The following is a 21,133-nucleotide window of genomic DNA, read 5'->3' as shown; positions in this document are numbered from 1 at the left end:
GCCTGGTCTAGGTAGCCAAACCAGGCCAGCCTGGGTATGAGATAGCGTCTCAAACAACAAAACAAGGACCAACAAGATATCTCAGTAGGTAAAAGTTCTTGTCACCAAGCTCGACCTAAATTCCATCCTCAGAACCCACAGGGTAAGAGAGAATAGACCTGAAAGGTGTCCCCCCCCAACCTACACACACACATACACACACACACACACACACACACACACACACACACACAGGTATGGTGAGCCACAAGTAAATACATGAATGAATAAAATGTAATTTGCAACATTATAAAAGGAAAAAGCGAAACTACAAAGAACGGCTTTGATGCAGAAGCGATCGGCGATTAGCTACAAGCATCCAAGGGCAACTTTGACCTGCAATCTCAGTAGGACACCCCTAAAACCGTAGTGAGTCAAACACCACCACGCGCACTTCGGAGCGGGAGGAGGGGGCTCTTTGACTCTCGGCCTCTCTGTACCCGCCCTCCCCGAGGTGGAAGCTGCGCGCGCAGCGTCAGGGGTCCTGCGGCACCCCAGCTCCGCTCCGCGCTGTAATCCAGTCCGGGTTTCCGCGTGCGCCGCCCCGCCCCGCCCCGCCCCGCGCCGCCTCGGCCGCCGCCGGAGCCGCTCGGAGCTGCGCGAACATGGCCGAAGTCGGCGAGGACAGCGGCGCCCGCGCCCTTCTGGCGCTGCGCTCCGCTCCCTGCAGCCCTGTGCTGTGCGCCGCGGCCGCGGCCGCCGCCTTCCCGGCCACCGCATCCCCGCCGCCGCCGGCGCAGCCTCCGCCCGGGCCGCCCGCGGCGCCCGCAGTGCCCGCGGTGCCCGGTCCCGGCCCCAGCCCCGGCCCGGTGCCCTCCACCGCCGCCACTGCCACCACCGCCGCTCCTGCCTTGGTGGCCGCCGCCGCCGCTTCAGTGCGCCAGAGCCCAGGGCCGGCCCTAGCGCGCTTGGAGGGCCGGGAGTTCGAGTTTCTGATGCGACAGCCCAGCGTCACCATCGGCCGCAACTCGTCGCAGGGATCGGTGGACCTGAGCATGGGCCTGTCGAGCTTCATCTCCCGGCGCCACCTGCAACTCAGCTTCCAGGAACCTCACTTCTATCTGCGTTGCCTCGGCAAGAACGGTGTCTTCGTGGACGGGGCCTTCCAGAGGCGGGGAGCGCCAGCCCTTCAGCTGCCCCAACAGTGAGTGCGGCGCCATCCCCCGGGTCACCCCTCTCTGGATCTGGCCTGGACCTCCTAGCCACCCGCTGGTCTCGACCCCACCCAGCTTGGTCCCTTGTCACCCCCTGATCTCGACCCTATCCGTCCTGAACCCCTGGTCAACCTCCTCAACTCGCCTCCTCCTGGCCTGGCCTCTGGGTCTCTCCTCCTCCCCCATCCCAGCTCGTTTTTTTTTGTTGGGTCCTAGCCCCTGGTCACTCCCTCCCCCGTCTCGACCCTGTCAGGTACTGGCCTCTCCAATCTCGACTCCACCCGGCTCTGATTACCTAGGCATCTCCCATTCTTGACCCCACCTAGCTCTGAACCCCTGCTTACACTGATTGATCTTGATCCCACCTGGTCCGACCACCTGGCTACCACGTTTCTCCACCCAGCTAAGCCTGAACCCTAAGATCCCGGTGATCCCGACCTTCACCTGGCTCTGACCCTGTGATGTTAATCACGACCCAGCTAAGCCTGACCCCCTGTTAGCTCACTGGGCCTTTATCCCTGGGTGGGCCCTGACTGACTGGTAGGACCAAACTCAGACCCCACGCATCCTGAAACCCCCTGTCACTCCAACCCTGGACAGGCCTAAACACTGGGGTTCATGCTTATCTTCCCCCCCCCCCCCCCCCCACATACACCTCTACTCCATCTGGCCTCCACCCCTCCCATGCTGGTCCCCTACTTTCTGAACCCAGGTTGCCCCTGATCCCACCTGTCCCCAATACCTGGGGTCACTCTTGACCCTTACCAGCCAGGAACAGTTACCCCTGACTCTACTTAACCTGGGAGCCCTAGGGCCACCCCTAACCCCTATAATCTCACCCTGCCTAAACCTCCAGACAGAAGTCATCTCTGACCCCTGTTGACTTGAGAATGTTAAATCACCCTGATCTCCATCTAACCTGTCTGGACTCTCTGGGTCATCTGGCCCCAAAACACTCTTCTCTTCTAGGGTCACTCCCTGACCCTTAGCTTTCCCCTGGCAGCATGAGACTCCACTCAGCCTGAACTCTGTCATAGATAGCCCCCCCCCCCCTCATGGCCTTCAACTCTGATTCCATTTAGGCAGAGCCACCAGGGCCACTTCTGACCCTTGTGGTCTGAGTAATCTAGGTACACTCCTTGTCCTTGACTCCCATAGGTCAGGCCCCCAGTGTTCACTTCCTTGGCCTGGACCTGGAAGGACTGTTGAGCTGCCCTACCCCTGCCAGGGAGGGTGTTCCCTGGGAGGTGTATGGTCCAGGGAGCTGCCTTCGTTGGGAGACAGTCCATGCCTTAAGAACAAGTCTGGAGGCAGTGGCTTTACATCTAGTATCTGGGCAGGAAGTGCTGTGCCTCTATTTACCCCCAGAACATGGTGGGAAGTACAGATCCCTTGCTCGTCCCAGGTCCCAGGCTCACTGCTCCTGTGACATTCGACACCATGCCTACTTTATCTTCTTCCAAACTCCCATTATTCCTAGTCCCCTGCCACCCTTGAGGTCCAGGACCTCAAGATCTTATGTACTAGGGGAAAGCCATGTTAATTGCTTCCTTCCCAGCACTTTCTTTTTCTATTCAGTAATTGCTTCTAACTCTCGCTGGTGTTCCTTTGACAAGGTTCACGGCCAGGTGTGAGTGTCTCGTTACTTACGTTTATGAGCTCCCTGAGTGTGGAGTTTTTGCCGGGGTCGTTCCCAGGTCTGGAGTACTTGCCTGGGAAGGTATGTCCACCTTCCCAGGGTCCAGATATGTTATATATTCTGACTGAATAACTCTGAACACTAACAGTGACTCATCTTACTAAGGTGTGAGAAGGAATGTCACCTTCTTTTTCCAAACCAGAAAGCTGTGTCCTTGTTGAATGTACAAGGGCTGGACTGTTGCTGGGTGGTAGACCGCTTGCTTCCCTAGCTCACGCGAGACCCTGGGTTCCATCCCCACCACCGAAAGAAAATAAAGCCAGATTGCCGGGAGGAACAATCGTTTCACTCAATGGGTCATTAACTACATTCCTGGGCCTGAGAACTTGACAGATGATCTTTCTCTCCATCCTCCTCGGGCTTCTTCCTGTAACTCAGGTTCTAGAAACACCTCAACCCATTGTCTTCTTAGGGTTCTTATCCCAACCACCCCTGCCAGAGTCTAGCTTACTGTATTGTTAGGGATGGGGCTGCACACACACAAGTCAAAGGAAGAGGCCACTGGGCGTCCTGCTCTGTCACTCTCTACCTTATTCCCCCGAGGAAGAGTCTCAGATGGAACCTGGAGCTAGGTTGGCAGCCATCAAGCCCCAGTCATCCTCCTGTCTCCACCCCCCAACACTGGGGTTGCAGCTTCGCAGGAAACCACACCTGGCTTTTTATATGGTTGTTGGGGATCCAGACTCACGCCCTCCTGCTTGTGCAGCAAGCGCTCTCACTCTCCGACTTCTCCCCAGCCCCACTCCCTGCCTTTGAAATAGAAGACTTTCTTTCGCGTGGGATTGTCTCCCCATGGTGGGCAAAGTTTCAAACCACAGGGTCCTGCTCATCTACTGATCAGGCCAAGGCTGCTATTTTTGAAATGATGTTGGGTGCAGTGCCTGGAAATCTGTCTCTCAGGAGCTGGCATGTGCAGTGGGTACGTGTCTGAGCATGGTGGCTTAGCTGGCAGGGAAGGGATTTACCATTGAGCCCTGCAGCCCTTGCAGAGTGTGTGCGTTTATGCATGTGTGCATGTGCACATAACCCATTCTCCTGACTGTATTGTATGTTCACGTGTGGAGACTAGAAGTCAACTTTGAATGTCTTCTTCGTTTAGCCTTTCCGTTATTTTGCGGGGCAGGGTGTTTCACCGAATCTGGATGTCAAGGTTGGCTAGCTAGCAAGTCCCAGGGCTATCTCTTTCTGCCTCCTGAGCACTGGGATTGTGATCCCTCACCAGCATGTCTAGCTTCTTTATGTGACTTCTCAGAATTGAACTTGGGTCTTATGCCTGTGTGGCAAACCCAGTGGAGCCTTCTCCCCAGGTCAGCTGCGTGTGTCTGACTCGGGGAGTGTTTCTGAGCACAGTCCATGCCCGCAGAGTCATAGCCAGTGTGCGGAAGGAAAACCAGCAATGGATGGCGTATCTGTCCCACTTCAGAAAAGCATGTCAGCAGGCTAGCTGAGCAGTTCTGGGGGTCTGCCGTGGTTTTTGACCTAGGGAGCTCCAAAAGAAATGGTCTCATGGATAGGACAGGATGTTGTCAAGTTTGGGGTTAGAGTGCTGTTTCAGCATGTTGACATTGAAAATAATCCAGTTACTCCAGTGAGTTCAGAGCAAGGCAGTTGTAGGTGTACTGTGTGTATGAATGTGTGTGTGTGTGTGTGCGCGCGCATGTGCCTGTGTACACCCATCCTTTGCTTGGGTGCTGGGGATCTGAAGTCCTCATGCTGGCACTTCACCACCAGAGAGACCGCTCTCCAACACCAAAGCTCGCTTTTTTATTTACCCCCCCCCCAATTTTTATCTTGAAATGAAAAGTTCATTAATGATCTGTAAATAATGGCAATTTTTTTCTATGCCTATCTCTTGTTTTGTTAGCCTGTTTTGCATTAGAATTTTGTTGACTTAACCATTGCCTGCCTTCAGCAAGCCCCAGTAGCTCCAGGCTTGGCAGTTTTGTCCCTTGTGTACGCCCACACTGATTCCCAAACAGCGCCATCCTTAGCTGCCTTCTACTCCACCCTCAGGATAGATGACAGTGACAGCCATATGGGTGACATTTGCACACACCACACATTCTCCTAGGCATCTCCCACACAGGAGTGAAACCAGAATCCAGCCCCAGTGGTTGCTAGAAGTTTATCTTCAAACCTTCAGTACTTTCAGTTACTGTTGTCGGGGAAAGTGTCTCCTCACATAGCTGGTGTTTGATCCTTGGGTGGAGAACCACCCACAGCTGCCGGCTACAGGCAGAGGTGTACTGGGGAGCAAACCTAGGGCTTTGTACTTGCTAAGTAGGCACTCTACCACTGAGCCACACCCCAGCCCCTCACTTGTGATTCTAGGCAGGTGCTCTACCACTAAGCCACACCCCAGCCCCTCACTAGGGGATTCTAGCAATTGCTCTACCACTGAGTCACACCCTCCAGCCCTCTTTTCTTTTTTTTTTTTTTTTTTTTTTTTTTTTTTTTTTTTTTTTTTTTTTTTTTTGAGACAGGGTTTCTCTGTGGTTTTGGAGCCTGTCCTGGAACTAGCTCTTGTAGACCAGGCTGGTCTTGAACTCACTGAGATCCTCCTGCCTCTGCCGCCCGAGTGCTGGGATTAAAGGCTTGCGCCACCACCGCCCGGCCCCTCTTTTCATTTTTTATTTTGAGACAAGTTCTTACTAAGTAGTCCACGGTTCCCTTGAACTCTGTCTGCAGAATAGCTGGGATAACAGGCCTGTATCACCAGGTTGTATTTGTGTCTCGAGTTTGATTCACCGTCTTCTTGAGTGGGCTTCCGTACTTTTGCTCTCAAGTGTATGTGTGTCTGTGTTGGTGTCTATATGTTTCTTTTTACTGTTTGCTTTGGAATTGGTTGTTGAACTTGAAAGATGCATTTACCCCTTCTTAGCTCTTCCTGTTCCAGTGCCACAGCAGAGTGCTTGCTTCAAGTCCCCTGGTTCCACTCGGCAAGGGATCAAGTTTGATTCCCACTGCTGAAGAAAAAAATAAAAACACTGAGTACTGAACTTCCATGTGCCCAGCACCAGCATCCACAGTGACTATCTTACAGCTACTCCACTACTCCGTATAACTCCCCAGTTATGCTTAATCTAGAAGCAAATTGTAGGTGTCGCGTTGCCCTGAGAAAGATAAGGATCCTTTAAAAGGAGAGAAAGGTCACTATGGCGGCTCATCTCACCTACAAAAAAAATAGTAAGCTGTCCTGTGGGCAGTACTCACTCAGAACCCAACTGCTTCTCAATGATCTGATTTCTCCCCCAGGATTTGCTAGAAGCAAAGTCCAAATAAGGTCCAGGCATGGGGCTGTCTGTCTGTCTTCTATCTCTTGTTTGCACGTGTGCCTGCGTAACTATGTATGGGGTACATGTGCACATGTGCGTGAATAGTACAGGGCTCAGAGATCAACTTTGGGTATCATTTCTCAGGAGTTTCCTTCCTTCCTTCCTTCCTTCCTTCCTTCCTTCCTTCCTTCCTTCCTTCCTTCCTTCCTTCCTTCCTTTCTTGTTTGTTTTAAGATAGGATCTCTCACAGAACCCGGAGCTCGTCACTTAGGCTAGCTGGCTGCTGTTGGGTCCCAGGGATCCTCCTCTCTGCTACCTCCCTAGCTCTGAGATCACAAGTCCACCTGATTTTTTTTTTCTGTGAGACAGGGTTTCTCTGTAGTTTTGGAGCCTCTCCTGGAATTCCCTCTGTAAACCAGACTGTTCTCAAACTCAGAAATTTATCCACCTGTCTCTGCCTCCCGAGTGCTGGGATTAAAAGTGTGCGCCACCACCACCCGGTGCCCACCCTGATTTTTGCCAGTGTCTTGGATGGCACGCTCAAGCCCTCGTGCTCCTCAGTGAGCACTTTCCCGTTCACCACCTCCCCAGCCCGGAAGGACGTGTGTCACTCTTGCTGAGGGGGCCTGGAAGGACTAGGGTCATTTGTACCTCGCAGGTCCCACGGCTCCTCTTCAAATTGAATTTGAGAGATAGGAGCAGACCTTCTCTTTTTAAGTACACAAATGGGTGTTGGATCAAACCCAGAGATTGGATCAAATTCCAGTTTGATCTTTATCTTTTCTTTTTTGTCAAAACTGCCACTTAGCAGGGGCTGGAGAGATGGCTCAGTGGTTGAGAGCATTGCCTGCTCTTCCAGGGGTCCTGAGTTCAATTCCCGGCAACCACGTGGTAGCTCACAACCGTCTGGGATGAGGTCTGGTGCCCTCTTCTGGCCTGCAGACATACACACAGACAGAATATTGTATACATAATAAGTAAATAAGTAGAAAAAAACCCTGCCACTTAGCTGGTTTTTGGTGCAGCAGTCAGGAGACAAACTGTCTTCTTGATTAGATTTTGTGTGTGTGTGTGTGTGTGTGTGTGTGTGTGTGTGTGTGTGTGTGTGTGGGAGAGAGAGAGAGAGAGAGAGAGAGAGAGAGAGAGAGAGAGAGAGAGAGAGAGAGAGGACAGCCTCCTGCATTGTTTATCAGGAGCTATCCACCTTGTGTTTAGAGGCAGGGTCTCTCACTGAACCTGGTTCTTACCAGGTAGGCTAGGCCAGCTGGCCATGGAGCCCTGGGGACTGTCCCTTCTCTGCCTCCTTACTGCTGCAATCATGAGCATGTACCATGAAGCCTGGCTTTTATACATGGGTTCCGGGGATCAGCCTCAGCTTGTCATGCTTGTTTGGTTCTACTGGCTGAGCTCTTCGCCCACACCCTCACACCCCTTTATGTTGGGCAGCCGTGAACTCACCATGTGACTCGGGCTGGCCTCCTGCCTCCCCAAGTGCTGGGGTGACAGGCTGTGGCACTGTGTTAGCAGCTTTTGCCAGTCGCTGCCCGAGCTCCGTGAGTCGTCACTAGGACTCTTCATGGTTTATTTGGATGCCAGCATCTGGTAATCAGAGGGACTGAGGGGCTGTGCCTCAGGGCACGGGACTGATGGTGTAAGTTATAGATCACAGTCATCAGATTTGCATCCTGATAAAACTGTAACCAATTGTAATGACCACCTTGCTACCCAAGGAATTGCTTCAGACCTAGCGAAAAGAAACATGACAGTTCTTTGCTGTTTACAGCTGGTCAGTTGGCAGTAGCCAATTAGTTTTAAGTCATTGAGCAGCTAGCTAGCAGCTAAACGATATGCTGAAATCCATTTGAAGATGCCTGACTTAGTGAAGATGGACAGTTCCTCTGACTTCTTTCGTTGCTGAACTTCTCCACCAGGGCTGGTCCCAGCATCCCTCTTCTTCTGGAGTCCTCCACCCTGGTGCCTCCCCCCACCCCTCAGGGAGCTGCTGGATTGGGCAGGTTAGGCAGGAATGGGTGTTGGTGCTCAGCTTCTCTTGCCCATTAGTATGGGAGAGGGTATCAGGTCAGCCTGTCCAGGGGTCACAGCTGGAGAGTGTGGGACTGGGGTTTTACTTATCCAGTGTCTGCATGAAGGGACCCTGGCATAGCACAGAAGGAAGGAGATTAGAGGTTCAGACTCTTATAGCTGGAAGGGCAGCAGATGCCACCTGGAAGAGGAGACAGCAACACTGGTCCTGGGACCTTGGAGTGGGGAAGATCCAAATGAAAGGCCTGAGAACAGGTGTGGGGTGGGGTGGGATGATTGTTGGGTTCCGGGGAGGAGGGCTGGAGTGCAGCATGCTGGAAGGTGGGGAGAGAGAGCTATTGCCTGAGCACTTACAAGGTCAGGACTGATAGACCAACCCTTCTACAGGAAGGCTTGCTTCTGTTGGGAACCACCTGCTATTGCTTGTCAGGGTTTTAAGCCCACTGTACTGTGGTCTGGTTACAGAGTTGCTTCCAAAAGGTCCACAGGGGCCTGGGGCTGCAACTCAGTGAGTGTGTTTTTGTCTGGTGTGTGCACAACCCAGTGTTCTGTTCCAGGGCTGCACACCTGTAATTCCAGCATCTAGTGGATGGAGGCAGGAGGATCAGAAAGAAGTTCATAGCCAGCATTGGCTACATAGTAAGTTCATGGCCAGCTAAAGCTACAGAAGACTAAAACAAGAAAGTATGTGGGGATGTAGTGAATTAGGTACTGGCACAACAATTCTGCATTAAAAATGTAATCTGTTCAGTTTGCACTGAGGGCTCAGGGTTTATTACTTAAGGAATGAGACTTTTACAGATTCTCTTTTGTTGAGGATGGAGTCTTATGGATCCCAGGTTGGCCTTCAGTGTCCTCTGTAGTTAAGGATGACTGACTGCTGGGATCACAGATGTGCACCACCACAGCCAGTGTTTCATGTCTGTCTGTCTGTCTCATCCATCCATCCATCTAACATATATAGTCATTATATAATATATAATTTTGAAGAGCGGTCCATGGGAAAGATGGTGGTCACGTAGTGCATCCTCACTGAGTTTGTACTGAGCTTACGGAAGCCATTTCGAGGTGACACTGACCGTGTAGAGATGTCATGGGAGTTCTTTCTTGGTGCTTTGGAAGAAGACGCAGCTCTGCTTTAAAAAGTGGAAATGAAAGCAAAGGAGCCGGGTTTGGAGACCGAGTGATTTGCTGTTTGCTGTTTTTGCATCTTGTGAATGTCGGGGGATAAACTTGCTAAATTAATGACAACTCAAATTGCATCCATGCCTCATTTCCATAATTACCCTACATTTAAGGCATTTCATATTAAAATGAGAGGATTATAGAAAAAAATGCTTTAATTTTGATTCCTGGAAATGGGCCCTGTTATAACTGGTTTAGAGATTCTGTAATTGGTTTTCAAAGTGTCATTTCTCCCAAGTTTCTAGCTTTCCTGGTAAAATGTTGCTGGTTAATGAGAGAGAGAAAGAGAGTGAAAAAGAGAGAGAGAAAGCACACGTGCGCAAGGGAGCAGGGAGTAGCTGGAGCCTGAGTCCCAGCACTGGAGAGGTGGAGTTGGGAGGAATAGAAGTTCTAGGACATCTAGGACATCCCTGGCTACATAGCAAGTTTGAGGCTGAAACAAGCTATACCGAGACCTTGTCTCAAAGAACAAAACAGACAAGCAAAAACCAAAAGGACGTTTTCTATGAAGAAGAAAAAAAAAAAAAAAACCTGTATTTGGCCAGATGTGGTGGAACACGGCGGTTACCTCATCATTTAAGTAGTTGGAGGAGGTTTTGAGTTGTGGGCCAGTCTAGGCTTCATAGAAGAGCCTGTCTCAATGAAGCGTCCCATTTAGAACAAGGTGCATTATATGGTTGTATTGTCACTTTTGAATCTTTTGGGTTTTTTTTTTAATTTATTTTATTTATTACTATTGTGTGTGAGTGCATGTGTTTGTACAGACTTGCATGCCACCACACATATGTAGGGCAGAGGACAGTTTTCAGGCATTGCTGCTCTCCTACCCTGGATCCTGGCAGTAGATCTCTGGTCAAGAGGCCTCTGAGTGAGTGTTTTTACCTGCAGAGCCATTTCACCAGCCAGTTATTCAGTTTATTGTAAGCCTCTTGAGCGTCTGACGGAACGAGCTGGCTGAATTCCGAGCTGCTTCTGCTCTCAGTCTGCTGCGTTATGTTATTTTGGCTGGAGGACATGGGGAAGATTTGGCCACACAGCACCGTAGCCGGAAACCAGAGGAGCATTTGAGTGACTTGCCAGATACACGTGCCTGCCTGGCTTTTATCTCTCACCAGGAATTGTCAAGTGGCTTCTTTAGGGTTCATTGCAGTGCAGAACCTGAGCCGCATCCATGACCTGGTGTTCAGTGCTCGCTCTAAGTTCAAACCCTCACTGTGTCTCATGCTGGGGCTCACTCCTTCACTGGCACTCGTGGGTTTATGACACCATACCTTGGCGGTGGGAGAAATCTTGGAGTGAGTCATGCAGTTTCTCTACACCCTTCTGAATAAAGAAAGGCCATTTTAGCCTTGAGTTCCTTGTGTAAATTTGGTTGCAGACAGGTGTGAGCTGCCATGTGGGTGCTAGACTAAACCTGGGTCCTCTGAAAGAGCAGTGCTCTTAACTACTGAGCCATCTCTCCAGTCCCAACGATTTTTTTTTTAATGTAGATCTTAATAGGAACAAGCTCTTTGATGCCGCAGAGTTTTGTTGTTCTTCTTTCTGAGACAGGGTCTCATGTTGCCTGACCTGGCTGAGGGTGTGGCTCAGTAGTGGAGCACCTACCTAGAATCCCACAGTGAGTGGCCGGGGGTGTGGCCCAGTGGTGGTGTATTTGCCTACCACATAGACGATGCTGGATTTAGTCTTTAGCACTGAAATTATTTTTTAAGAAAATATATAACTTCCTTGTGTATAGTTGAAATTGTACAACTGTGTAGGGGGCTGTATGTTCCTGCATGGTGATTGTGGTGGGCAGCAGATAAACCAGACGCACAGGCGATACAGGGTGCTGGGACCAGAAAGCCTCTCAGAAGTGCTGCTCGGCCCTGTGATTGGCAGTGCGTGTGACACGTGAGGAGCCTCCTGTGTTACCAAGAGGCCTTGCCTGTCAGGCACGGATTGAGAGTGACTTGTGAACTCGGCAGCACTTGGGACTGGTGTAGAAGGATTGAGGCTGGTCGCCATCTGCCAGCCACCTTGGCCCTAGGTTGCAGAAAAGGGGACCCTGTGGAGGTGAGGGGCTCCTTGTTCTGTCCTTGGGAAGCACAGATCCAGTCTGCCTCCCAGGTCGGGCCCTGCTCTGGGAATGAAGCTGGAGGAAAACATCCTTCCCCCAGGAATACCCAGGAATATCCAGCTGCCTCTGGTTTCAGTCACATCAGCCAAGAAATGCTGGCTCCTTGGTTTAGTCCCAGCACATAGAACACTGCTCAATGTTCAGCTCCCTTTCCTGGGCGTTTTTGTCTATAAATCACAGCGTGGGCACATTTCCCATTCCCTTACCCTAGATTGACTGGCAAGGGATGCCCTGGAGAATCTAGACCCTTCTCCAGCTGCATTGAGCACTGACACTGGTGTTTTTGTTTGCTTGCTTTTTTTTTTTTCTGTTCAGCTTTTCATTTACACTTGAGTAGCCATAGGTACAGGCTGTCCCCCAGAGTCCTTGGTGCAGCTTCAGGGCCACAGGTCTCCCAGCTGCTGAGCACTGCAGTGTACCAGTTTATCCCTGTCACAGCGGAGGATTCTTCTGTTTAGATCTCCCACCTCCCTACAGGAGCTCTGGAATTAGAGATGCCTCCTGTCCATGCCTGGTCTTATGTGGGTTCTGGGGATTCGAACTCAGATCCTCACACTTGCATGGCAGTCCCTTTCCTACTGAGCCATCTCTCAAGCCAGGAGTTGTTTTTCGCGGTGGTGTCACTGTTCATCCTGGGCATCTTAACTCCATTGGAGTCCAACTCCTCAGCATCTCATCCCTGTCCTTGCAGATGGTAGGACTGACAGGTAGGTGGCTATTGTGTGTCTGCCTGTCTCTTTCAGCCTGCTGTGCCAGGTGCATTTACCTAACAAGCAGTTGTTGCTACTGTTGTGTGTGTGTGTGTTTCCTTTTTAGATAGGTTTTCTTGTTGTAGATCAGGCTGACTTTGAACTTAGGATTCTCCTTTATCAGTCTTCCAAGTGCTGGGTTATAGGTGTGTACCACCGTGCCCAGGTGCCTGACAAGCTTGCCCTGCCACGGCAGGTGAGTGGGTGGTGGGATGAGTATTGGCTGTTGCTTAAGAGTCTCTTGAGGTCAGAGCTTTCTGCATCTGGTGGTTGCACCAGCCCCAGCTTGCCCTGTGCAGTTCAGCGAAATCTGCATGGCTGGTGGCAGATAGAGGGAAGAGAGCAACCAATCTCACTTCCACTCATGACTGTGAGCAGGGCTCTGTTCCTGGCCTCTCCAGGAAAGGGCAGCATGCCCAGACAGAAGGAAACAGCAGCTCACTGACTGAGCAACTGGCCCGTCTATCTGAGAAGAGGGTGGCCAGCTGCAGCCTGGGACCAAAGCCTTGCCAGCTGCCTATGTTTGTGAGTAAAGTTTTAAAGGCAGGCAGGTTATCACCTGCAGGATAGCACCTGCCTGTAACCCCCATACTCGGAAAGCCTAGGGAGGAGGATGTGAATTTGAGGCTAGCCTGAACTACAAAGTGAGACCCTATTTAAAACAGAGAGACAATATTATCAGTGCACACTGCCTGTGGGTTTCTGAACTGGCTGAGGTTGCTTAGCTGAGGGCCCTGTGGCCTTGAGACATAGCCCTTTAGGCTCTGCTTCTGGCTCCACCCCCAGCTGCTCCTGACTCCACCCCATCACCATTCATTCCCTTCAGGGCAGGACGTTAATTAAACTGAGACTCAAAAGCCTGAAGTACCAGCTTTCTTTATGCAGAGCTCCCAACTTTCTTGTCACACTTAAACCCAGGTATTTCATGTATTTGGTTTGGGGATACAAATGAATCTTTTCCCCCTCTTGTTTTCTTTTTGTTGTTGTTGTTTTATTAAAATTATACTTTTCTTATGATTACATTTAGTTCAGTGTGTGTCAGCAGAGAAACATGTCTGTGGAGGTCAGCTTTCGGGAACAGTTGTCTCCTTCGTCTTGTGGGTCCCAGGCTTGATGGCAGGCCCCAGGACGCTTTCTCTGAGCCATCTTGCTGACACATTGTTTTCTGCGTTTATAGATGATTTATGTTCACGTATAGGGAAGGTAGGTATTTGGACGTTTGTGTGTTTCTTTGGTATGTTATAATACCAGTTTATCTTCAAAGTTCTGAGCTTGGAAACACTGGAGCTTACGCAGACAGTTGTAGGGTGAGTAGCTATCCCTCCCTGGAGTCATCTGCCAGGATTTCTCCATGCGGGGCTTCTGTCTTGAGTCCTCAAGCATTTCCTGTGTGTGCAGAGTGAGGCACTCTGCGGCCAGTGCCTCTTTTCTCCCCTTAATATTGCAACATACATTTTCTGTGAGTGAGAATTTTTTATAGAACTTCAAGAAGTTGATGTTGATAGGAAACTGACCCAGTAATCTGTATAGCAATCTTTTCGACTGTTTTATCAACTGGACATTTTAATGGATGTTGTTATGACATCTTCATATATGCATATAACGAATTTTGGTCTTATTAACCCTCCATTTCCCTCTCTTTTCCTCTTCCATTTCTCTGGATCACCCTTCCTCTTCACAGCTGGTCTGCCTTCTGCTTTTGTGCCTTTTTTTCCCCTTGTGGTGAACCAGTGAGTTTCCTTAGGGTTTTCTGTTTGAGCGTGGATGAGGGATTGTTTACAAAAGCTTGGGCCCCTTCCAGTGGCGGCACCACTGAAGGAGATGTGTCCTCCACAGGCAGCCAGTAAATGTGTAGATCTCAGGGAGGATTGGAGCCCCATAGACCAATTGTGTTCAGCTGACCCTGGCAGTGGAATTAGTCTGTCTGTCTGTCTGTCTGTCTGTCTGCCTGCGTGCCTGCGTGCCTGTGTGTGTGTGTGTGTGTGTGTGTGTGTGTGTGTGTGAGAGAGAGAGAGAGAGAGAGAGAGAGAGAGAGAGAGAGAGATTCATTCATTTGTAGTATTAAGGATTGAGCCTCAGGACCTCCAGAACCCTAGCCAGGAAACATACTGCTGAATGTCCCTCTTGTGCTCCTGGTGTATTAGGCCTGCGCCACCTTTGCCTGAGTGTTATGTTTATTGTCACGTACTTCAGTCCCTGTAACCCACAACAGTTCTTCAGCCTTTTGATCTTTATTGGCCATGACATTTAAAAAAAATTTTTTTTGAGCTATACATTTTTTTCCCTCACTCTTCCTTGCATGACATTTTTTCAAAAAAGAACAGGCCATGTATTTTATAGGATTGCCCTCAGTTTCAATTTTTTCTGGTTGATAAAGATGATGATTTGAATCAGTACGAGCCTCTTTGGCTGTGAAGGAAGGGGTGTGCACATCTCCTCCGGATGTGGCTGGTAACATGGGAGCGCATTCCCAGCTGCAGGAGTGCTCACTCTCTATCATGTAGTTACTGTGTCCCAGTGCAGGATATTTTGTATCTGTTTTGTGTTGTATTTGTAGTCACATTTACCTGCTTCTAGTAACAGTTTTACAAACACCCCCCCCCATGTGTTTCCTAGTCTTCATCTGCAAACAATGATATTTTGTCTCTTTCTTCCACTGTTTCTTTTGGTTGTTCTGGTTGAGTGGGCTGAACCTCCAAAACCCGTTTGGGTAAACAGCCTGGGAGAATGGACTCCTTTCTTGTAGGCAGCTGGAAAAGGACTGCATGGAGGCATTCCACAGCGAATGCAGATTTCATGGCTTACAATCTGCTTCCTGCGCTGGGGATAAAGGCACTTACTGCACCCTCCGGCACCCAAGGTTGTTCTCGGACCTCCACATCAGACAGACCTGCACAACCAACACCCCCCAATACACACATACCCAATTAATTATTTGTTTAAAAATGATGTATTAAAATGGGCTTGGTGGCAAATGCACTTGGAATGTGAAAGCAGAATTAAGGAATTTAAGGTTACCCTTAGCTACAGAGAGAGTTAAAGCCAGCTTGGGCTACATGAAACCATGCCTTAGAAAAAAAAAAAAGAAGAAGAAGGAAAGGAAAAAAGACCAGCAAACCAAAAGCTTGCTTCCTGTTCAGTCACAATGTAGCATATCTGATGTCCCAGCTACTTACAAAGAAAAGGCAGGAGGATTTCTTGAGCCCAGGGGTCCAAGGCCAGCCTGGGCTATTATAGAGCAAGACCCAGTTTTGGTAAGAAGTAGCCACTTTCTCCTAGATGCTCTTGGTTAGGTCCCGTGGCACCCACCAAGCCTGGTGATGCCTGCAGTTCCATGCATCTGATGCACACTTAAGCTTGGACACTGTTAAAGGACTCGGTGTTGTCCACTGTGGTAGCCTGAGTATAGGCTGGTGTGCCTGGCACACAGCCAGTCAGCACTTTGCAAAACCTGGTGGGCAGGGAGAGCTGAGTGTGGAGGCCTTCTGGGAAGTGAGGTTAATTCACTTTCCTTCCAGACGTGGTCTTGTAGCCTAGGCTGCCTTCAAACCTGATGTTGTAGCCCAGGCTAGCCTTGATGTCCTGATCTTCCTGACTCCATCTCCCAAGTTCTGAGGTTACAAGCGTTCATAACCACACCTGGCTTCCCTTGGTGCTTGCAAACCCAGCTGAGCATTTGGGAGAGCAAGGGATCAGGAGTTGGAGGCTCACTGTCTACCAGACCAGCCAGAGCTACATGCACCAAGACCCTGTCTCGAAAAAACAAAAATGGTTCAGGCTAAAGCCAGGTGTGGTGGTGGTACATGCTCATAGTCCCAGCATTCCAGAGACAGAGGCAGAGCCTAGGCAGGTATGAAGACCTTGTCTCAAAAATAAAATAAAAACTGAAAAATTAAACCATCTGTAGCTCAATTGGTAGAGTGCCTGTTTAGTATGTGTTAGACTCAGGGGTCAGTCCCCAGCACTTCATTCTCCAGGCAGAGAGTTTGCTGCTGTAGAACCAGCACTCAGGCAGTGGAGACCGGAGGATCAGGCCATCTTCAACTACTTAGTTGAAGGCCAACCTGGCCTGTGGGAGAGCTTGTCATAAAAGAGAAGGAAGGATGGGTGAAGATTTGGCTTCGTTGGGTGAACTGGGGTGTCCTTGGGCAAGTATCCTTACCTCAGAACCTCTGTTAGCCCCATCCGTGGAATGGGCACACTCCTGTGAAGGGGATGTTGGAAATACTCTCGTGGGCGTCTGGTTTGTAGAAAGTGCAACACTCCCCTGCCCACATTACTCTCGCCACCGTGCACTAGTGCACCAGGAACTGTGACCTGGGTGTGCATGCTGAGGTCTGGTCTGGATGTCAGCCTACTCAGTGTGCTACCATGGGAGACAGCTGTCAGGGTGTCTGTCCTGGGTCAGGTCGAATTCTTGGACTGCTTGGTAGAAAGCTGACCTTCCCCAAGCTCCTAGGGGGAAGCCTATCAAAGCCTAAGGCCTTTCTACTTCCTGCTGGTTCTGGAGCAGCTTATCTGGAGGTGGGGACTGGAGGGCAGGGGATTTGAAAAGTCAACCTCAGGCTTACCCCGAATTCCTTGGGGGCCTGGGTAAAATGGAGATGAGACTGAAGGCGGAGCATCCAGTCAGCCAGGCCGGTCCAGAGGGTTCCTTCCAATGGGCGCTTTGTGAAGGGAACGTGGGTCAAAGGGAAGCAGACTTGACTCCTGTGTGTTTGAAGGCATCTTAAAAACATGCATGGTTGGCTTCTGATTACCACTGAGAGATCAAGCTGCTTTACGCGTGTGCACATTATCAAGCCCTTTGTTTTTGTTTTGTTTTGTGAGTCTGTTTGTCTGTCTGTCTGTCTGTCTGTCTTGGGTGTGTGTGTGAAGAGCAGAAGATAATCTTTTTAAATATTTATTTATTATGTATACAATATTCTGTCTGTGTGTATGTCTGCAGGCCAGAAGAAGGCACCAGACCTCATTACAGATGGTTGTGAGCCACCATGTGGTTGCTGGGAGTTGAACTCAGAACCTTTGGAAGAGCAGGCAATGCTCTTAACCACTGAGCCATCTCTCCAGCCCGAGCAGAAGATAATCTTGAAGTACATTTTTCCTTCCAACTTTACATGAGTTCCAGGGATTCTACTCAAGTCACATAGCAAAGGGCTTCACCTGATGAGCTCATGCTTGCCATCCTTGTGCATCCTGTGTCCTCTGGGGTGGACACTGTCTGCCTTCTTCCAGGTCAGACTCCAGGACTCTGTCCCCACCTTCCTAGTGTGGTGACTCTGAGACAGCTCTCTGTGGGAACTGTGTTCCTTCACCCTCCCCTGCCTGCCAAGGATGCACACATGGGCAGCTGAGTCCACCCCAGCACGTGCTTCTGGGACAGGAAATGCAGGCCCTGTCTGCTCTTCACGGGGATTTCAGGGCGGGTGGGGTAGGCATCTTTGAGGAAGTGGCAGTTCAACTGAGATTTTAATCACCAGCTACAAACCCCTTGGCACATCAGAATATGGTGCCAAGGTCAGGGACACAGCTCAGTTGATAGAGTGCTTGCCTAGCATGCACAGAGCCCTGGTTTCATCCCCAGCACTACATACACTGGATGTGGGGGTACACACCTCTAATCCCAGCACTCTGGTAGTGGAGGCAGGAGGATCAAAGATTCAAGATTATCCTGGGCTACATAATATGGCATTCAAGGACATTCTGGACTCCCTGAGACCCAATCTCATAAAACAAAGAAGTACCATAAGGAGAGTACCTGCTTAAAAGTGAGAATAGTCAGGCACGATCATGGAGGATTGTGAAGTGGTCAGGGAGATGCCTGGGCCACACAGGGACACCCTTTCTAAACAAGCCAGTTAATTGATTGGAGTTCTGTGCGGTTTGATGACCTAGGGTTTAACCAAGAAGGGAAAAGTGTCAGGGACAGGCACAGAGCAGTGAGCATGTGGGGAAAATACTTCCCGGGCTTTGATAGCTCACAAACACTGCGGGAAGGTTGGATGGGCACTATAGCTCACAAACGCTGCAGAAAGGTTGGGTGGGCACACATTTAGAAAACTCAGTGCTGACTTCATAGACTAGCCCAGGTCCAACTACTCAACCCCTGGTACACTACCTCCTTAGCAGAATTACAGAATTCACCCTTGCTGTGAATTGGTGCCCCTATTCCAGAGACTGGGAGGCTGGCTCAGGAGGCAGGGACCTGGCCATCTAGCCCTGGGAGAGGCTGGCCTGTATCTTCCTCTGCTCCTGCCCATTCTCCTCTGTCCGGCACATTTGTGGGGCCTGTAGGATGTAAAGATGAAAGGCTAGGGTTTCTGAGACTGTTCGCACTTGGGGTGGTGTGGGGTCCTTGTGGCCAGAGTCCTGGGAACACAGCCGTTCCCACCCTGTGTGCTCACTAACAAAGTCAGAGAATGTGCCTTGAAGCTGGGTGCAATGGTACAGGCCTATATATCCCAGCACTTGGGAAACTGAGGCTGGAGGATGTCAAGTTCCAGGCTGGTCTGGGGTTCATAGGTGAGACCCTGTCTCAAAAGAAAGGACAAAGAAAGACTGAAAGACTAAGAGTAGCTATCCTCTACAGAGACAGCAAGTAGCCATTGTCCTCTAAAACTCAGGGAGCTCAGTCAAGCAGGAGTGTGTGCAAGGGCTAGCAGAGCTGGTCAGCCTGGAACTGCTGCCCCTGGAGTGTGCCAGGGGCTTCGCCGAGAAGGAAGGGCACTGCGCCAGCTGGCGAGCATGCTGCATGTATCCTTGTCTGCCAGGTATATGAGCTTTGGCCAAGTTATCCTGTCTCAGCCTCCCATCTTACAGTAGATGTGCTATATCGTGTGTGTGTGTGTGTGTGTGTGTGTGTGTACACGTGCCGCACACTATACCTGGGAGGCCAGAGGTTGTGATCGTGTATCTTCCTTAGTGCCTTTCTGTTTTACTTTTTGAGTCAGGGTCTCTCACTGAACCTGGAACTCACCTGTTTGGCTAGAGTGGCTGGTCACTGAGCCACAGGGACTCTTGTCTACCTCCCTAGCACTGACATCCCAGGGGTGTGATGCCCAGCTTCTGCATGGGTTCTTGGGATTGAACTCAGATCCCATGCTTGCATGACCAGCACGTTACTAACCAAGACTTCTCCCCAGCCCCTTCCTTTGATTTTAAGTGTTGGTAAAATGTGTGATGGGTGTCTTTGGGAAGTGTGAGCCAGACTGTTCCTGGCCAGAAGCCAGCAATAGAGTGCTTGTCTAGCTTCTGCTAGTGATGGCCTGAGTGTGGTTCAGCAGTAAAGGATTTGTGTAGAATCCCCCAGTGAGGAGCTAGGGTGGGGCTTGGTGGTAAAGAACCTACCTGGAACCCTTCAGTGAGGGGTTGTGGTGTTCCTCAGGGATAGAGGTGCTTGCCTGTATGCATGCAGCTTTGAGTTCAAATCACACTATCACCACACACACGCGTGCATGCACGCACACCTGTTTTTGTGATCCCTTCTCACCAACTACAAACCCTAACTGGTTCAGCTAATGGTGCCCTCGGCAGAGAACAGAGTAGGTCTGAGTTGGCTGTACAGTGGTGCTAGCGGGTTACCTACCCACCATGTGGACAGAAGTTACTGGAGTGCTAGGCTGGGGGGTTATATCTGTTCCTGGGAATGTCCATTCAAGCATCCTTGACCCTCACAAAACTCCAGGGCATTCTGAGTGTGGCTGGGTCCGGTTTCCATTGTGCGTTTTGGTTTTTGTTATTGTTTTACATTTATTTGCTTACTTTTGGGGGGGGGTGAGTGTTTAAGGGTCAGAGGACAATTTACTGGTATCTGTTCTGTCCTTCCACCATGTGAGTCCCAGGGTTCAAACTCAGTTATCTGGCTTGACTGCATACACCTTTTGCCCACTGAGTCATAACATTGTAGTGTGTGTGTTAGTGGTGACTGAACCTAGTGCTAAACACACTACCACGGAGCTACATCCCTCTACACTGTTTTTTGTTTCAATGTTTTTGTATAGCTCAGGCTGGCCTTGAACATCTCATGATCCTCCTGCCTCAACCCCCACCCCCAGGCTGGGATTATAAGAAGTGCTACCATAACATGTGTCCCCCTGTCCTCCTGTCCCCCAAGGCTGTGCCCAGACCTCTGGTGTCTGTCCTCTGTGCTTCAGGACTCATGGGGAAAAGCTATTGAGATCATAGCTCAGCTGCCTCAGAGGTCAGCAAACTAAACTCTGTTGCCCTTGCCACTTGATATTTAAAACACAAGCCCACGGGCTTTCTGCCTCAGTCCATGGAGATGCCATGTGGAGATGGGTCTCTAATAGATGTGATACCAGAAAAGCAGAGCAAGTTAGAGGACGTGAAAAACCTTAGAAAAATCATGACTTCTGGGCTGTGATATCCAGCTACCCACATTGTACAGGAGGGTCCTTAGGTATGCTGAACATGTGGGGGAGCAGAGGTGGGCACTGGCACCAGTCTCTAGCTAGGGTTTTCCCCTCTGGTATTGTAGGTAGAATTCAGAGCCCTTCACTGGGGGATTCTAGGGAGGTGCTGTACCCCTGAGCTATACCCCAGTCCCTCCCTGGGGGATTCTAAGCAAAGGTTCTACCAATAACCTGTGCTCCCAGGTCTTATTATTATTATTTGGAGATAAGATTTTACTAAGTTGCCCAGGCTGGCTTTGAACTTATCTTCAGCCTCAGTCCCTCTAAGTAGCTGGTATTACAGGCCTGCAGGCTTCTGGAGCTGTTTTTATTGCAGAGCAAACCATGCTGACTAATGGGCCATCAGGGCAGGGATAAATCACATGACCAAGGATGTGATTTACATAACGGTTAAACCAGTTTAGTGCATCCTGAGGAGCTCAGCCAGCTTCTCCCCAA

General features: G+C 50.2%; 1 protein-coding gene across 2 annotated transcripts in view; it reads left to right on the top strand.

The window, feature by feature from the left end:
* The first annotated feature begins 616 nt into the window (after window positions 1-616).
* Window positions 617-21,133, top strand: part of Foxk1 (forkhead box K1) — a 70,105-nt gene continuing 49,588 nt past the window's right edge. For both annotated transcript variants that reach the window (XM_050163178.1, XM_050163177.1), the window contains exon 1: window positions 617-1,183. In XM_050163178.1, coding sequence (XP_050019135.1) covers window positions 645-1,183 — 539 coding nt within the window. In that variant the 5' untranslated portion in view covers window positions 617-644. The remainder of the gene's footprint in view (window positions 1,184-21,133) is intronic.

Source organism: Alexandromys fortis, unplaced genomic scaffold (assembly GCF_014885135.2).
Source record: "Alexandromys fortis isolate MF-2015 unplaced genomic scaffold, M_Fortis_MF-2015_v1.1 scaffold_144, whole genome shotgun sequence".
Lineage (NCBI taxonomy): Eukaryota > Metazoa > Chordata > Mammalia > Rodentia > Cricetidae > Alexandromys > Alexandromys fortis.
Note: the sequence above shows the minus strand (reverse complement) of the source record. Positions and strands in the feature narration are given on the sequence as shown.